Source organism: Mobula birostris, chromosome 15 (genome assembly GCF_030028105.1).
Source record: "Mobula birostris isolate sMobBir1 chromosome 15, sMobBir1.hap1, whole genome shotgun sequence".
In the NCBI taxonomy this organism is placed as follows: Eukaryota; Metazoa; Chordata; class Chondrichthyes; order Myliobatiformes; family Myliobatidae; genus Mobula; species Mobula birostris.
The window spans coordinates 83046386-83064440 of NC_092384.1; the positions used below are offsets into that span (position 1 = coordinate 83046386).

At 44.6% G+C, this 18055-nt stretch overlaps 1 protein-coding gene across 2 annotated transcripts in view; it reads left to right on the forward strand.

Moving 5' to 3' along the window:
• Positions 1–18055, forward strand: part of zc3h18 (zinc finger CCCH-type containing 18) — a 303202-nt gene that overhangs the window by 63936 nt on the left and 221211 nt on the right. The window contains exons 5-7 of one of the 2 annotated variants that reach the window (XM_072280013.1): positions 739–753; positions 4616–4708; positions 5100–5251. In XM_072280013.1, the coding sequence (XP_072136114.1) occupies positions 739–753; positions 4616–4708; positions 5100–5251 (260 nt within the window). The remainder of the gene's footprint in view (positions 1–738; positions 754–4615; positions 4709–5099; positions 5252–18055) is intronic. The other variant, XM_072280014.1, reaches the window with a different exon arrangement.

Consider the following 18055-nt stretch of genomic DNA (forward strand, 5'->3'; position numbering starts at 1 on the left):
CCCCACACCCCCCACCTCTCTCTCTCTCTCTCTCACCTCAGGCCACTCTGGGGACTGTGTCTTTAATCTGTTGATTTGTTGTCAGTATTAATAGGATTGAGCTTTGGGGCAGGTGTTTCTCAACTATGCTCTACCCTTAATGGTGAGCCCTGAATCTATTTCTATTAGCAATTTAATGTTAGTTGGAAGGTGAGCAAATTGTGCAGCTCCCTGAGCTTCTGTTGTACACACCCATACAGTCACACAGAGAAAAGCTTAGCACCAAGATCTTAAAGATTTTATCTTTTAAAAAGAAAAACAGATTGGCTTTAAAATTTGTCACATGCACGTTGAAGCACAGTGAAATTTGCTGTTTTGCGTTAGCGACCAACACAGTCTGCAGATGTGCTGAGGCAGCCCACAAGAGTTGCCATGCTTCCGGTGCCAACATAACATGCTAGCTAACCAACGTAGCTTACGAACCCTAACCTGTATGTTTTTAGAATGCGGGAGGAAACTGGAGCACTTGGAGAAAACCCACATGGTGAGGGGGAGAATGTACAAACTTCTTACATACAGTGGTGGGAATTGAACTTGGGTCACTGGTGCTCTGCTACTGTGGCAAGAGAGCTGGTGTCACACATGGAGCAGTTTATAGTAGCTATCACTGATCCAACAGCACAAGTTACTCCAGTTCAGAAACATAAATTACTTGATTTGTTTCAGTGTTAACACCCTTTCTTCTTGTCTTCTTTCTAGGAAACTCATGTCTTGGTGAGTACATATTTTAACTATATTTGTGAAATCTTGAGATGCTGCAGTTTGGAAGTTGAGTTTATAAAATTCATGTTTAAATCCTAAGTCAAATAAAATTACAGTAAGGAGATATTGTTGAGCCCAGAACAAACTGGAAGGATGCAGAGAAAATTTACATGGATGTTGTCAGGACTTGAGTTATAGGGAAAGGTTGAATAGGTTAGGACTTTATTCTCTATAATTTAGAAATTTGAGGGGAAATTTGATAGAGGTATACAAAATTATGAGGGATATAGAAAGGGTAAATGCAAGCAGGCTTTTTCTCTGAGGATTGCGTGAGACTACGGTAAGAGGTCATGGGTTAAGGGTGAAAGGTTAGAAGTTTAAGGGGGACATGAGGGGAAACTTCTTCGTTTAGAGGGTGGTGAGAGTGTGGAATGAGCTGCCAGTGGATGTGGTGTCAATTTCAGCATTTTAGAGAAATTCTATTGCAAAATGGATGTTGGTCCTATGGTTTCCTCGAATAAGATGTAGGGGCAGAATTAGGCTATTCAGCCCATCGAGTGCTCCACCATTCCATCATGGCTGATTTATTAACCCTCTCAATCCCATTCTCCTGTCTTTTCCATGTAACTTTTGATGCCCTGACTAATCAAGAACCTATCGACCTCCACTTTAAATATACCCAATGACTTGGTCTTCACATTGGCAATGAATTCCACAGATACACTAACCCCTGGCTAAAGAAGTTCCTCCTCATGGACGTCCCTCTTTTGAAGCTGTGCCCTCTGGTCCAAACCTCGCCCACTATAGGAAATATCTTCTCCACATCCATTCTATCTAGGTATTTCAGTATTCAATAGGTTTCAGTGAGATCCCTTTCTTTCTTCTAAGCTTCAGCAAGTACAGGCCTGGAACCATCGAGGCCCCCCATACATTAACCCTTTAATGTAGCATATCCATTGGATAACACTAGCACAGAACACTATTGATCTATTGGAGACTGCCTATTTTCTCCAACGTGTGTGAACATGGGCATACATCTAACTGCATTCCAGGTCCTGGTTCCAACCCAGGAGCAGCTGCACATTAGGCTCTCTATCAGTCCATGGCTCCAGCACACGCCTAATCATCTACCTGGCTTCAAATGCTTTCAAGGAGTTGATTTGCAATCTGCAAGCAATTCAATCTGTATGACTTTTTATCCATTGCTGAGTAGGAGTTAACTACACTGAGATTGTGTATGGGTGCAGTATTTTTTGAAGTTTGGGAATTTGGAGCAGTCATGTTAAGATTCAAATCAGTCAATCAAATTTATTATATCTAATATGAAATTTGTTTTTCAGAAGCAGTGTAGTGCATAGTTGTAAGATTAGTCTAAATTATAAAAGTAAATAGAGCAATAAAGGTAGTAAAAAGGTAGTGCCCATGGGGTTATGGATTGATGAAATCTGATGGTGAAGAGGAAAACACTGTTCCTAAATTATTGTCTGACCTGATGGTATTAACAAGAAGAAGACGTGTCCCGGATGGTGTGGGTCCTTAGTGATGGATGCCACCTTTTTGAGGCTGTCTTCAATGGCGGCAGTGGTTGTGGCATGATGAAGCCAGCTGAGTCTGCAGCCGGTTGTGACCATGCGCATTGGAGGCTCCATCTCAGAAGGTGATGCAGCTAGTCAAACTGTCCTCCACCGCATGTAGAAATCTACAAGTCTTAAAGTAAATTTTGTTATCAGCGTATTTGTATGCCACCATATACAACACTGAGGTTCATTTTCTTGTGGGCGTACTCAATAAATCTGTAGAATAATAATTATATCAGAATCAGTGAAAGACTGTACACCCTAGTTGGGCAATCAGAGTGCAGGAGACAACGTACCAGTCAGTTGGTCCACAGAAGGTACAGAATCTTCAGAATAGTTCCTTAACACAATTTAAACCTGGGCCCAACATATTGCTACAATTCCAAGAGGCACTACAGCAGCTATATTTCACTAGGAGTTTGGGAGAATTCGTTTGTCAGCAAAGACGCTTGCAAATTTCTACTGATGTACCATGGAGAGCATTCTAATTGGTGTATTGCCATCTTGTATGGATGATCTACTGCACAGGATTGGAAAAAGCTGCAGAAATTTGTAAACTCCAACTCCATCATGGGCACTAGCCTCCCCAGCATCCGGGACACCTTCAAAAGGTGATAGCTCAAAAAGGTGGCACCCTTCATTTAGGGCCCCCATCACCCATGATATGCTCTCTTCTCATTGCTGTCATCAAGGGGCCTGAAGAAACACACTCAATGTTCCAGAAACTATTTTCCCTTCACCACCAGATTTCTGAATAGACAGTGAACCCATGAATACCACCTCAGTATATTTTACACTCTTTTGGCACTACTTATTTAATCATTTTAAATATATATTTATTGTAGTTTATAGTTTTTATTACTATGTATTACAATGTGCTGCTGCTGTAAAACAACAATTTCATAACATATTCTGATATTAAATCCGATTCTGAAACCTGAAATTTCCTTACATGAAGCTTCACATGCAGATCATCTTAATGCCCCAAGCTTTCGTCATCTCACCAAGCACTGCAGTTGCTGGAAGCTACCTGCAGGTGATGCTGTTGTGTAAAAAGAGTTGTAGCGAAAAGTTCCTAATATTAATATGTACTTGTTAGCAGAGTTAAAACCTGTATTTTTGCCGTACTAATCTAACTACTGTCTTGTTCTGGCTTTGTCAGTTATTGAATACCATGAGTGTGTGCCAGATTATCAAAGATTCAAAGTACATTGATTATGTATGCGGCATACAGCCCTGAAATTCATCTTCGTTACAGACAGCCATGAAACAGAGCCATTGTCCCAACCTTTTCAAAGAAAAACAACAATACCTTCATGCACAAAAAAAGTGGAAATGGCAACAGAAAAATTAGCAAAAACATAAACTATAAAACACAAAATCAAAAGGCATATTTCAGATCAGCTTAGTGTTCATTATCTGCAGGCCACCCTGGTTTAATAATCACCCAAAAGTAGTAACAAAAAAAAGTAGTGACCAGAACTAGAACACATCATAAGCCTGAATTAGAGTCCAGATCTACAAACCACGGCAAACGGACGTTGTTCTGGCACCATCCCCTGACAGGAGGGAGGGAGAGAGAGAGAGAGAGAGATCCACATGCAAACATCTTCTCAAGCAGCAGTGAGTGAGAGGTGAGTAGATGGCTCGCCCTCTGTATCTGCCTCAATGATTTCAGTCTTCCTCGGTGCTTTAATTGGCGAAATCATTGAGAGATGGAGTTGATCACAGGCTCGCGGCCTGTCTCCAGGCTTCTCTGCCTCCATGCTGTATACCTTGCTCGTGAACCCTGTCAGAGACAGCGAAGCACCAGATCACCCGATTGGCACAACGGCAGGATGTAGATAACAGGCTCCAACAGTAACAGAACCACATCTTAAAGAAAAATGTTGTTAAAGTGAAAGGAGTTGATTTGTAAACCGTCTTGATGATGATGCCTTTGGTGGCAAGAATTGCAGGCACCGTCTTCTGGTTATATTTTGGAATTTAATTTTCTAGTATTAGACTTCTTCAGAGAAGGCCTATGTTGGATTCAGATAGGATGGTTGGGGCCAGGGAACTGTTGGTTTTCTGGGTATAGAGTGCATGTATGTGGAAATACTTATGTTGGCTAGATGTATAAAATTTAGTTTCATGCCTCTAGTACCCTCTGCGGTTGCCAAAAGAAATCTTTGCCCTTTATTAAGATGAGTTGTAGATTCTGCCTGGCCTCAGTTATTGATTTCTCATGTGTGTACGCTTATTGACAGTATTGACAGCATTTGGTTTAACGTAGGTTTATTCTCTCCTGGGACTAGGGAGCTCCAGTAATTGAAGAATTGATGCCTCCTATTCCATTGGAGCCTCCAGCAGAAAGTGCATGGGAGAGAGGCCTGCGGCATGCAAAAGAGGTAAATAATAATGTGCCCCAGATAATACAAAGTAACTCATTATTCTTATCTCTGATAGCAGAGCATTGCCCTTACAAATTGTAGCTCTCCCTTAATTCTGCTCTGAAGTGCAGTCCTGGTTCTGTTCTCTGCATTGAGGTATGAACTCTGGCAAGAGTGCAGTGAATGGAAGTTGGTGTACCAAAAGTGGCCCTTGGTTGTACCTTACGTCATCGGCATCAATAATTGCAGCTCATATTTAAAATATTGCAATCAAGGCATCAAGCAAATTATGTGAAGTTCAGTGTCTGTGGGGGTGGGGGAACGAAAAGACCGAAGGATTGTGAGAAACCTGTTGAGCTGCTACTAGAATATCTGGTATCTCCTCAGTTTCTGCTCTTTTAATTTTCAGATGTTGAAGAAAGCCACCATCAGAAAGGAACAGGAGCCAGACTTTGAGGAGAAGCGATTCAATGTCACCATTGGAGATGATGATTTTGACAAAGAAAATGATTTTTATCGAGACTGGAATTGTCGTGTTGCAAGAGACATCAGAGAGCCAGGGTGAGCATAAATTGTCTGAGGAGAAAATTGTTCTGCCACTTGCTCGTGAGAAAAGTATTAGCCTTCCACAGAAGTTTGATATATCAGAGGGAACAGGAAGCCAACGGCTTAAATTGTCTTCCTCGTACTGTATCTTAAATAGTTCATCTTTGCTAACTGCATTATTTTGTTGAAGGTCTTATAGTGAATGTTACATCGTATGTTACTGGCATTTTGTGACAGGTTCAATGTGGTGTTTCATTCTTTATCAGCTCAATGCCAATTCTGGGTACTTATGGTAAAAAGATTTGGTGTGGTTGACAGAGAATTGTGAAAGAAAACGCATTTAATCAATTAAGAGCTTTCTTGTAACAAGCAGAATAGGATAAACAATTGATGTGTATTTGGACTTTCAGAAGGCCTTTGATAATGTGCCATACCAGAGTTGATTCAGTAGAGTGGGAGCACAAGGAATAATTGGGAGTCTGTGACCAGTGCAGCAGCAATTGTGTCAGGTCCCTCGCTGTTCACCAACCTCTGTCTGTTTGCAATGATCGTGAAAGGAGTGGTGACAAGCTACATGAATGAAAGGACATGGCAAACGGAACCAAATGTGGAAAATGTGATCCCATCTACTTGACAAATAAAGCTGGAGTATTTATTAAACGGAGAGATTGATGTTTATGGAACCTGGGTCCCATTACTGAAAATTAACATGCAAAGCCGAGCGAGCTAGGACTTTTCTCTTTGGACTGAAGGAAGATGAGAAGCAACTTGATAGAGGTCTTTATAATTATGAGGGGCATAATTACACAGGACAGCCAATATCTTTTCTTGAGGCAGAAGTGGCCAATATAAGAGGGGATCCATTTAAGGTGATGAAGTAAAGTTTAGGGAAGATATTAGCAGCAGGTTTTTTTTAAACCTGATTTACAGATGCCTGGAATAAGAGCAGGAGTAGGCCGTCTGGCCCATTGAGCCTGCCCCGCCATTCAATAAGATCATGGCTGATCAGTCCGTAAACTCAGCTCCATCTACCTGCCTTTTCTCCATAACCCTTAATTCCCCAAATATGTAAAAATCTGTCTAACTGTATCTTAAGTATATTTAATGAAGAAGCCTCAACTGCTTCCCTGGGCAGAGAATTCCACAGATTCACCACTTTCTGGGAAAAACAGTTTCTCCTCATCTCCGTCCTAAATCTTCTCCTTTGAATCTTGAGGCAATGTCCCGTAGTTCTAGTCTCACCTCCCAATGGAAATAACTTTCCTACTTCTATCTTATCTATCCCTTTCAAAATTTTGTACGTTTCTATAAAATCTCCTCTCATTCTCCTGAATTCCAGAGAATATAGTCCCAGGCAGCTCAATCTCTCCTCATAGGTTAACCCCTTCATCTCTGGAATCAACCTGGTGAACCTCCTCTGCACTGCCTCCAAAGCCAGTATATCCTTCCTCAAGTATGGAGACCAGAACTGCACACAGTACTCCAGGTGCGGCCTCACCAGTACCCTGTATAGTTGCAGCATGACCTCCCTGCTCTTGAATTCAATCCCCCTAGCCATGAAGGCCAACATTCCGTTTGCCTTCTTAATAACCCATTGTAGGGGAACGTCAACTCAGACCATGAGAGGCCTGCGTCGGGCATTTTCATGCGTTACAAAGCGCAGATTGGAAGTCTGTGTGTGGCGCTATTCCTCGCACAGACACTAGAGCAATGTGTGGTTAAGTGCCTTGCTCAAGGACACAGGCACACTGCCTGTTGTACCTGCAAGCCAACTTGCCAAGCACTACCAATTCCCTCTGCACAACAGCATGCTGCAGTCTTTCACCATTTAAATAATAATCTGCTCTTCCATTATTCCTTCCAAAGTAGATGATTTCACATTTCTGAACGTTGTATTCCATCTGCCAGACCTTGGCCCACTCACTTATCCTATCTATATCCCTCTGCAGATTCTCCACATCCACTGTACAATTTGCTTTTCCACTCAGTTTAGTGTCATCAGCAAATTTTGCAACGCTAACTCAGTCCCCTCTTCCAAATCATCAATGTAAGTGGTAAACAGCTGCGGGCCCAGCACCGACCCCTGCGGCACCCCACTCACCACTGACTGCCAACCGGAGAAACACCCATTTGTACCAACTCTCTGCCTTCTATTGGTTAACCAACCATGCCAATACACTTGCTCCGACTCCATGCATCCGTATCTTATTTATAAGTCTCTTGTGCGGCACCTTATCGTGCACCTTCTTGAAATCCAACTATACGACATCCACCTGTTCCCCTCTACCCGCTGTACTCATTATGTCTTCAGAGGACTCCAGTAAGTTTGTCAAACAGGACCTGCCCTTTCTGAATCCATGCTGCATCTGTCTAATGGAACCATTCCTTTCTAAATGTTTTGCTATTTCTTCCTTAATGACAGCTTCAAGCATTTTCCCGACTACAGATGTTAAGCTAACTGGCCTATAGTTGCCCCTCTTTTGCCTACATCCTTTTTTAAAAAGTGGCATAACATTCACTGTCTTCCAATCCACCGGGACCTGCCAAGAGTCTAGAGAATTTTGGTAAATAATTACCAACGCGTCTGCTATAACCTCCACCAATTCCCTCAGCACCCTGGGATACATCCCATCAGCACCAGGAGACTTATCTACCTTTAGGCCCTGTAGTTTGCTCATCATTATCTCTTTCGTGACTGTGATTTTATCGAGGTTCTCACCTATTTCGTCCATAACATCATTCTTCGACATTTTAGATGTGTCCTCCACTGTGAAGACCGACACAAGATAGTTGTTCAATGCCTCAGCCATTTCCATATCACCCAATATCAATTTCCCCTTCTCACCTTCCAAGGGACCTACGTTGACTTTAGCCACCCTCTTCCGCTTTATATATTTATAAACATTCTTGCTATCTGTTTTTATACTTTGTGCACTTCCGAGGAGTGGTAGGGGCTGATACAATAAAGACTTAGCTAGACATATGGATGTTAAAGAATGGTGGGTTATGATTTTGTAGGAGGAAAGTTTAGATTGATTGTGGAGTAGATTAATATGGGCCAAAGAACTCGTATTATGCAGCGTTCAGTATTTATTGCAAGAAGTTTGGAACAGAAGACTGAAGAGTTCATTGGTTCAATTATACAGTCATACAGTATGGAAACAGGCCGTTTGAAATACGAAATTATAACTTTCTCAATTTCTCTCCTAAAATTTGGGCCCTCAAGTCTGAATAACATCCTTGTAAATATTCCCTGCACTTTCCAGCTTACTGGTATCTTTCTGTTGACAGGAAAGCCCAAACTGAAAATGAAATTCCAAATATGGCTTCACTAACATCTTGTACAATTGTCCTCCATTGATTTGCCTTCCCACAATACCTCACACTTCTCTGAATTAAAATCCCTCTAAATCCTGATAACCATCTTCACTGTCAACAAGTGTCATCTACAAACTTACTAATCATGCCTGGCATATTCTCATCCAAGTCATTGATATAGGTAACAAATAGCAGTTGCCCAGTACTGACCCCTGGCTACTAGTCACTTGCCTCCAGTCTGACAAATATCCTTCCACCATTAGAAACATAGAAAACCTACAGCACAATACAAGCCCTTCGGCCCACAAAGCTGTGCCGAATATATCCTTACCTTAGAAATTACTTAGGGTTACCCATAGCCCTCTATTTTACTGAGCTCCATATACCTGTCCAGGAGTCTCTTGAAAGCCCCTATGGTATCCACCTCCTGCACCACCATCGCCAACAGCCCATTCCATGTGCTCACCACTCTGTGTATAAAAAAAAAACTTACCCCTGATATCTCTTCTGTACCTACTTCCAAGCACCTTAAAACAGCCCTCTCATGCTAGCCATTTCCACCCTGGGAAAAGCTATCCATGTAATCAATGCCTCTCATCATCTTGTATTCCTCTATCAAGTCACCTCTCTTCCTCCGTAGCTCCAAGGAAAAAAGGCCGAAGTCACTCAACCTATTCTCATAAGGCATGCTTCCCAATCCAAGCACTGTATGCTTTCTTTACCACAGAGTCAACCTGCACAGCAGCTTTGAGTGTCCTATGGACTTGGACCCCAAGGTCCCTCTGATCCTTCACACTGCCAAGAGACTTACAATTAATACTATAATCTGACATCATATTTGACCTACCAAAATGAACCACCTCACACTTATCTGGGTTGAACTCCATCTGCCACCTCTCAGCCCATTTTTGCATCCTAATGTCCCACTGTAAGCCCTGACAGCCCTCCACACTATCCACAACACCTCCAACCTTTGTGTCATCAGCAAATTTACTAACCCATCCCTCCACTTCTTCATCCAGGTCATTTATAAAAATCATGAAGAGTAAGGGCAGATCCTTGAGGCACACCACTGGTGACCGACCTCCATGCGGAATATGACCTGTCTACAACCACACTTCATCTTCTGTGCACAAGCCAGTTCTGGATCCACAAAGCAATGTCCCCTTGGATCCCATGCCTCCTTACTTTCTCAATAAGCCTTGCATGGGGTACCTTGTCAAATGCCTTGCTGAAATTCATATACACTACATCTACTGCTCTACCTCCATCAAGGTGTTTAGTCACATCCTCAGAAAATTCAATCAGGCTTGTAAGGCATGACCTGCCTTTGACAAAGCCATGCTGACTATTCCTAATCATATTATGCCTCTCCAAATGTTCATAAATCCTGCCTCTCAGGATCTTCTCCATCAACTTACCAACCACTGAAGTAAGACTCATTGGTCTGTAATTTCCCGGGCTATCTCTACTCCCTGTCTTGAATAAGGGAACAACATCCGCAACCCTCCAATCTTCCGGAACCTCTCCCGTCCCAATTGATGATGCAAAGGTCATCGCCAGAGTCTCAGCAACCTCTTCCCTTGCCTCCCACAGTAGCTTGGGGTACATCTCGTCTGGTCCCAGTGACTTGATGCTTTGCAAAAGCTCCTGCACATCCTCTTTCTTAATATCTGCATGGTCAAGCTTTTCAATCCCGCTGTAAGTCATCCCTACAATCGCCAAGGTCCTTTTCCGTAGTGAATACTGAAGCAAAGTATTCATTAAGTACCTCTGCTTTCTCCTCTGGTTCCATACACACTTTTCAGCTGTCACACTTGATTGGTCCTATTCTCTCACGTCTTATCCTCTTGCTATTTGCATACTTGTAGAATGCCTTGGGGTTTTCCTTATTCCCATTGAGCCAAAACCTTCTTACTCTGTCTCCCTCCTAATCTGATATCCGCTCTATAAGGTGTCTCCTTTTAAACTCTTCTCATTGTTCTCACTGGCTGACGTCCACGCGCTTGCGCAATCATGCCCCAATCAAACCGCTGAAGAAATTTTTTAAAAATCCCTGCTTCCTGTCACCAGCTCTTTTTCCATAGCACCTAGCGTGCAGAATTTTATTAAATTCCTTCGCGAAGTCTATATAGACTGCCTACCACCCTCCTGTCATCAACATCCTTGGTTACTTAAAAAAAAAATCCAGTTATAACTGGTGCACAAAGCTATGTAGACTGTCCCTAATCAAATCCCTCAGAATGCAGTAACATAACATGCCAGAGATGTTAGATTTATTGGTTTGTTGTCCCTGGATTTTACTGTGCAGTCCTCCTTAATAAAGGCACAACATTAGCCACCCTCAGGGCGCTCAAACAATATTTTCTGAAGCATAGTATATCAGCCAGACAGGGTGCATGGTGGAAACGCCCATCAAGTTATTCAGGCTATGTATCTGTTTGGTTTACCTGGAGAAATCGGTGTTAGCAGAGCATTGCATTTACAATGGGCATAGGATTGACTGAGGCACAAAACTACTGTGCTGTGCCAGTGGCTTTTAGCACCGCCTGTTGAAGGAAGCCATTGAAATAAAACTAGAGGAAAATAATTTTTACAAAGACAAAGGTGTTGCTCTAAGGAAGAACTGGAAGACAAGGTGGAAGAGTGAAAACCTGATTGGATGAGAACTACCCAATCAGGAGGAACAGACTACGGTGGGGAGGGGGGTATAAATACCTCCAGACTAGACATGCCCGGGAATCATCTGCGATGAAGATGGCGGAGTTTGTCATCGAAACATCAGTTGTAATCAGTACTTGTACCTGGCTGGAAGCCCAGAAAGAGTTTATTCATCATATACACTGGGAAAAGCACTAGATCACCTTTCTCTTTTTCTGTAGTGCAAACAGTAAATTATAGCATCCTGTTGAGTATGCATTTAGGATATTGTGTACAGTCTCATTGTACAAAGAAGGTTATCTTTGTGATTATTGATTTCCTGGATGTCGGATTGGTCTTACAAGTTCAAAAAATGAAATGTGATATTGTTGGAAAAAATCTTATTGGTCTTGACAAGGTGGGTGCAAAGTTGGCAATTACGGGTCAGTTTCAGAGGGGGATATTTTATCTTCTTTTTAAGCCCATCGCTTCTACTGGGGCAGAGGCCACTGACAGTAGCTTGCAGTGTCCTGTAGCCAATCGAAATCCTTCCTCTCACAGGGTTGAGGTGTTTGGAACCTCTGGCGTTTCTGTAGCGCTGGGTTTTTACGATACTGTGTTTCTAGCCTCATGCCCAACACTCCTTTCACAGCTGTACTTGGGGTCATTCATGGCAGAGTTAGGACCTTTTATACATATGTTAAAAACGAGAGGGTAGGACCACTCAAGAACAAAGGAGGAATTTTTTGTGCCTGAAGCCAGGGGAAAGGGGTGGCATAATAAACGAGTATTTTGCATTAGTATTTATTAGGGAAAGACATGGAGGTAAGTGAGATCAGGGAAGGTATTCTGATATTCTACGGCATGTTGATATCAAGGAAGAAAATATGTTGTGTCTCTTGAAGAGTTTTAAGGCAGGTGAATTCCATAGGGCCTATTGGAATCTGTCCCAGGTTGAGAGAAGCAAGAGAAGAGCTTGCTGAGCTTTGACATAGATTTTTTTATTCTCAATTCTCTGAGGTCCCAGGTGAATGGAGAATAGCGAGTGTTGTTCCTCTGTTCAAAGTAGAAAATGGGACGAACCAGGAGAGCTGGACATCAGTGGTAAGGAAGTTATTGGAGAGGACTCTCGGGGGTAGAATATTCACACATCTGGAAAAGTAGAGTCTTATTAGGAATAGTTAGCATGGCTTTGTGCACTGGAGGTTGTGTTCCCTGGAGTCTTCAGGGGCGTGGATTGGTCATATTGGAAAAGCACTTCTTGGTATCACGTAAAAACAAAAACACTTCTTCCAAACTATTCAGGCCATTCAAAGTTCTGCAAGAGGTTTTTTTTGGTATGTGAAATCATCAAATTATTATAGTGTAGCGGTGTGCTACACACAGCACTAGAATAACGACACGTAGTTGGTGAGTTGGAGTTGCGATGAAAGAGATTTATGTCCAGCACGAACGTGGACCCGTTGTTCCTGATCACGTTAAACAGCCCCTTGTAGGGCTGCTGTAGCGGTGCCCGGTGTCTGCCCTGTCATACGGAAAGAAACTTACAGTTCTGCAGGTCTTTGGGTACGCAGGTCGGGCTCTGTCCGTACTGTGAAGTGGGTATGGGGGCCAGGTTACCGAGCCTCTCCCGTAGTCTGTCCAGGACTGCTGCGGGTTCTTCCCCTTGCCCCCTTGGGGCTGGTATGAACTCTCCTGGGACTACCAGGGGTGCTTCGTACACCAACTCAGCCAATGAGGTGTGCAGATCCTCTTTGGGCGCCGTGCGGATTCCGAGCAGGACCCAGGGAAGTTCGTTCACCCAGTTAGGCCCTTCCAGGCAGGCCATGACAGCCGACTTCAGGTGATGGTGGAAACGCTCCGCTAGTCCGTTTGACTGTGGGTGGTAGGCAGTTGTGTGGTGTAGCTGTGTTCCTAAAAGGCTGGCCATAGCTGACCACAGGCTGGAGGTGAACTGGCACCCCTGTTGGAGGTAATGTGGGCCGGTACCCCGAAGCGTGCTACCCAGGTTGCGATCAGTGCTCGGGCGCAGGATTCGGAGGTGGTGTAGGTGAGCGGGACTGCCTCTGGCCTTCTGGTGAACCGGTCTATCATAGTTAGGAGGTACCGCGCTCCTACGATATCCACATGAATGTGGTCGAACCTCCGGCAGGTGGGTTCGAACTGCTGCAGCGGAGCCTTGGTGTGCCGCTGCACCTTGGCCATTTGGCACTGCATGCACGTTTTGGCCCATTCACTGACTTGTTTACGAAGTCCATACCACACGAACCTGTTGGAGATCAGCTGGGTAATTGTCCTGATGGAGGCGTGGTCCCTGGGTCGGGATGTGGTGCTGTACTCTGTGTCTGGGCATGGCTGCCGTGAACTGCGGTGTCAGAACTGATGGGAAGTCCGCCAGGACCCTGATGAATTCGTCGTCGGACAGCGTGATGGAGTCCAGGTGTGGAGCTAGCAACTTGGCTTCACCCAGGGAGAACTTCTGAAAAGTCTTGGCGTGGACTAGTCGCTTCCCTTGCAGGTCGACCAGCAGGCTGTGGGCTCGTAGAAAATCCGCCCCCAGGAGTGGTTGGGCCACGGCGGCCAGTGTGAAGTCCCACGTGAACCTGCTGGAGCTGAACTGTAGCCGCACCGTGCGGGTGCCGTAGGTTCGTATTGTACTGCCATTTGCGGCCCTCAGGGTGGGTCCCGGTTCTCTGTTGCGGGTGTCGTAACTCGTTGGAGGTAAGACGCTGATCTTCGCTCCAGTGTCAACCAAAAAGCGGCGTCCCGACTGCTTGTCCCAGACATACAGGAGGCTGTCCTGATGGCCAGCCGCCGTAGCCATCAGCGGCGGCTGGCCCTGGCGTTTCCCGGGAATTTGCAGGGTGGTCTGCACCGGCGGGCCTCTGTGCCCCACCGCTGGTGGTAGAAGCACGATTGCTCGTTGGGCTCCTCACTCCCGTCGCCGGGTTTTGTAGGCTCTGCTGTCAGGCCTGGTCTGGTCTGCCGCTGGGCACGCGGCTTGGTGATCTGTGCGACAGACGCCCCTCTCTCCTTCTTGGCATTCCAGAGCACATCTGCCCGGGCCGCCACCTTCCGGGGGGTTGCTGAAATCTGCGTCGGACAGCAGCAAGCATATGTCCTCGGGCAGTTGCTCTAGGAGTGCCTGCTCAAACATGAGGCAGGGTTTGTGTCCTTCAGCCAGGTCCAGCATCTCGTTCATTAATGCCGACGGCGGCCTGTCTCCCAAACTATCCAGGTTCAGTAAGCGGGCAGCTCACTCGCGCCGAGAGAGTCCGAAAGTCCTTACGTGCAGGGCTTTGAATGCTGTGTATTTGCCGTCCTCCGGGGGCAACTGTATAAACCCCTCAACTTGTGCAGCTGTCTCCTGGTCGAGGGAGCTCAGCACGTAGTAGTAACGAGTGGAATCCGAGGTTATCTACCAAATGTGGAATTGTGCTTCTGCTTGTTCGAACCATACGCGGAGTCGTAGCATCCAGAAGCTTGGCAGTTTTAACGAAACTGTGTGAACAGATGCGGCGTCGGTCATCTCTGGTCCAAATATCGTTTGGGCTGTCGGGGTCACCAATTGTCGTGGTGTAGTACATACAGTGCTAGAATAACGACACGTAGTCGGTGAGTTGGAGTTGCGATAAAAGAGATTTATTCAAGCTTCACGGCCTCCTTTTAAGCCTTCCCGTTCCTGCACGTGGGATCTTTCCCCTGCTGGTGAAGATAACCTGGCGCCCTTTTTGGGGCCGGCCTCTCTGCCAGCGCATGCCAGTTCGTGTGTGCTAGAAAGTGGGTCGCCACAATAGCTTAGGACTGAACAAGTAGCATAAAGTCAGACCTGAGCTGGCAGCTGAAAACTGGGCACCCATGTTTGTTCTAAGGGCCATGAGCGGTGGTAGGAGTACATTCCATCAAACTGTAACTTTAAAGCTGGTATCATTGGCAAATGTTGTGAAATTTGTTGTTTTGTAGCAGCAGTGCACTGCAATACATAGTACTAAGAAAAACTGAATTACAACATGGTGTGTGTGTGTGTATATATATTTATTTTATATATATTGTCACGTACCCCGTGACGGGTTAACGATCCAGCAGAAATGGGAAACACTTTGGAGTCCAGTATTGCTATTAACTAATGGTATTTACTAGTAACTATGCAATACAGTAATATAAAATCAGATATATAAAACAGGTTAGCAATGTTTAGATATGTATAAGTGTGGAAATATATGAAAACCAAGCTTCTTCTAGTCTAGGGGTAAATAGATAGTCTTACGATGATGAGTAAAATTCAGTTCAGTTCGTGGTATTGAGTTGAGTAGTGATGGAGAGAGAGGGAGAGATTTGAGTCTTCAGGTGAGCTGACGCTGTTGATCTTCCTGTTGTCCTCCACAATCCTTTAGAAGTCACCGACTGTGACCACAACAAAGGGGACCGTTCTTCTGTGGTGGAATTATCAACCCAGGCGAGGGTTGGACACGCAAATAACTCCCCACCGGTCACACCCTTTTCACACTGCAAGAGCCACTGATCGATCTGCCTGATTGACCCTTCAAAACCCACCTTTTCTGTGGGCACAACAAAGCTCATTCAGTGTCCAGGACCATGTGTCTGTCGGTCTAACAGCTGACCTTCTATTTATCTCCCCATGCTGAACACCAACTGTCCATCAAGCAGCTCCTCCCTTCTCTCTATGTAAGAACTTAGAAGCTGCCAGTGTCCTTGCAGAAAGTATAAACAAACTGTGAGCAGTCTTCAGCTCTCTCTTTCTTTCTCTCTCTTTTAACAAGGGGTCTGTGTTGGACACCTCTCTCTCTCTTTCTCTTTTAAAAGCACAGTTCACAGGGGTAATAGAGGACCCTGTCACAATATATATCATACATTCGTATTTGTATATATACACACACACACACACCACCAGTGTCGTCGCAGAGGTTGCCAGAGTGAAGTTGTAAACAACATCAAACTGACTTTGGGATCCCAGCTCCGGATTTCTTCCTCAGCATTTAATCCCGAAGCCTTCCCTATGGGTATGTATGGCTGCAAGTCAGCAGAGGTTTAAAATCAGAGCATTCCTTCTAGGTGGGCTGTCGTCCAAAGCTGATGAGTCCCACCTGCCTGACGCAACTGGTTTTGAGGCACCAGTGGTCTGTTTTTGCCCCTTCTCTTGTCAGTAGAAAGAGTTCTGCCGTGCCAAGTAGCTAAGCCACACGTGAAGGCCAAGAGTTGGACTTGGTTGTCAGAGGCTGTTAGAGATGCATGCCATTTGGAGCACTTTATAGGTAGTGGGAGCTTATCCCCTCTACCTCCTTTGGCTATGACAACCTTAGGAAACTTATAAAATATATACACACACACATATACACACACACACACACACACACACACACACACACACACACACACACACACACACACACACACACACACACACACACACACCCCCCTTAAGACGGCGGAACGAGGCCATTTGGCCCATCAAATCTGCTCTGACATTCAATCATGTCTGATCCTTTTTTTCCCCCCTCCTCAGACCCACTCCCCCACTTTCCTCCATGGGAAACATCCTTTCCACATCTACTCTGTCTAAGCCTTTCAACATACGAAAGGTTTCAATGAGGTCGCCCCTCAACCTTCTAAATTCTAATGAGTACTACCCGGAGCTATCAAATGTTCCTCATATGATAACCCTTTCATTCCTGGAATCAACCTTGTGAACCTCCTCTGAACCGTCTCCAATGCCAGCACATCTTTTAGATGAGGAGCCCAAAACTGTTCACAATACTCAATCTGAGGCTTCACCAGTGCTTTATAAAGCCTCAGCATCACATCTGTTGCATTCAACACCTCTTGAAATGAAGGCTAACATTACATTTGTCTTCCTCACTGCCGACTCTACCTGCAAGGTAACCTTTAGGACGTTGTGCATAAGGACTCCCAAGTCCCTTTGCATCTCACATTTTTGGATTATTTCCCCATTTAGAAAATGGCACCTGCACATTTATCTCTACTACCAAAGTGCATGACCATGTATTTTCCAACATTGTATTTCATTTGCCACTCTCTTGCCCATTCTCCGAATCTGTCCAAGTCTTTCTGCAGCCTTCCTTTTTCCTCAACACTACCTGTCCCTCCACCAAGCTTAGTATCATGTGCAAACTTGGCAACAAAGCCATCTATTCCATCATCTAAATCATTGATGCATTAAAAGAAGCAGTCCCAACACCGACTCCTGCGAAACACCACTAGTCACTGGCAGCCAATTGGAAATGGAACCTTTTATTCCCACTCACTGCCTCCAACCAATCTGCCAATACTCTAACCATGTCAGTAACTCTAATCATGCCTGTAATACCATGGGCTGTTAACTTGGTACGCAGCCTCGTGTGGCACCTTGTTAAAGGCCTTCTGAAAATCCCAATATATAACACCCACCTTTATCTATCTTATGTGTATTTCCTCAAGGCATTCAAATAGGTTTGTCAGGCAAGATTTTCCCTCAAGGAAACCATGCTGACTGTCTGATCTTGTACTGTGTCACCAAATACTCTATAACCTCATCCTTAACAATTGACTCCAACATCTTCCCAACCACTGAGGCCAGATTAACTGGTCTGTAATTTCTTTTCTGCTGCCTTCCCCCATTCTTAAAGAGTGGAGTGATATTTGTAATTTTCCAGTCCTCTGGCACCATGCCAGAGTCCAGTGATTTTGAAAATTCATTTCTAATGCCCCCACAATCTCTATACCGCTACCTTTTTCAGAACCCTAGGGTGCAGTTTTTCTGGTCTGGGTGATTTATGTACCCTTAGGTCTTTCAGCTTTTTGAGCACTTTCTCCCTAGTAATAGTGACTACACTCACTTTTCTT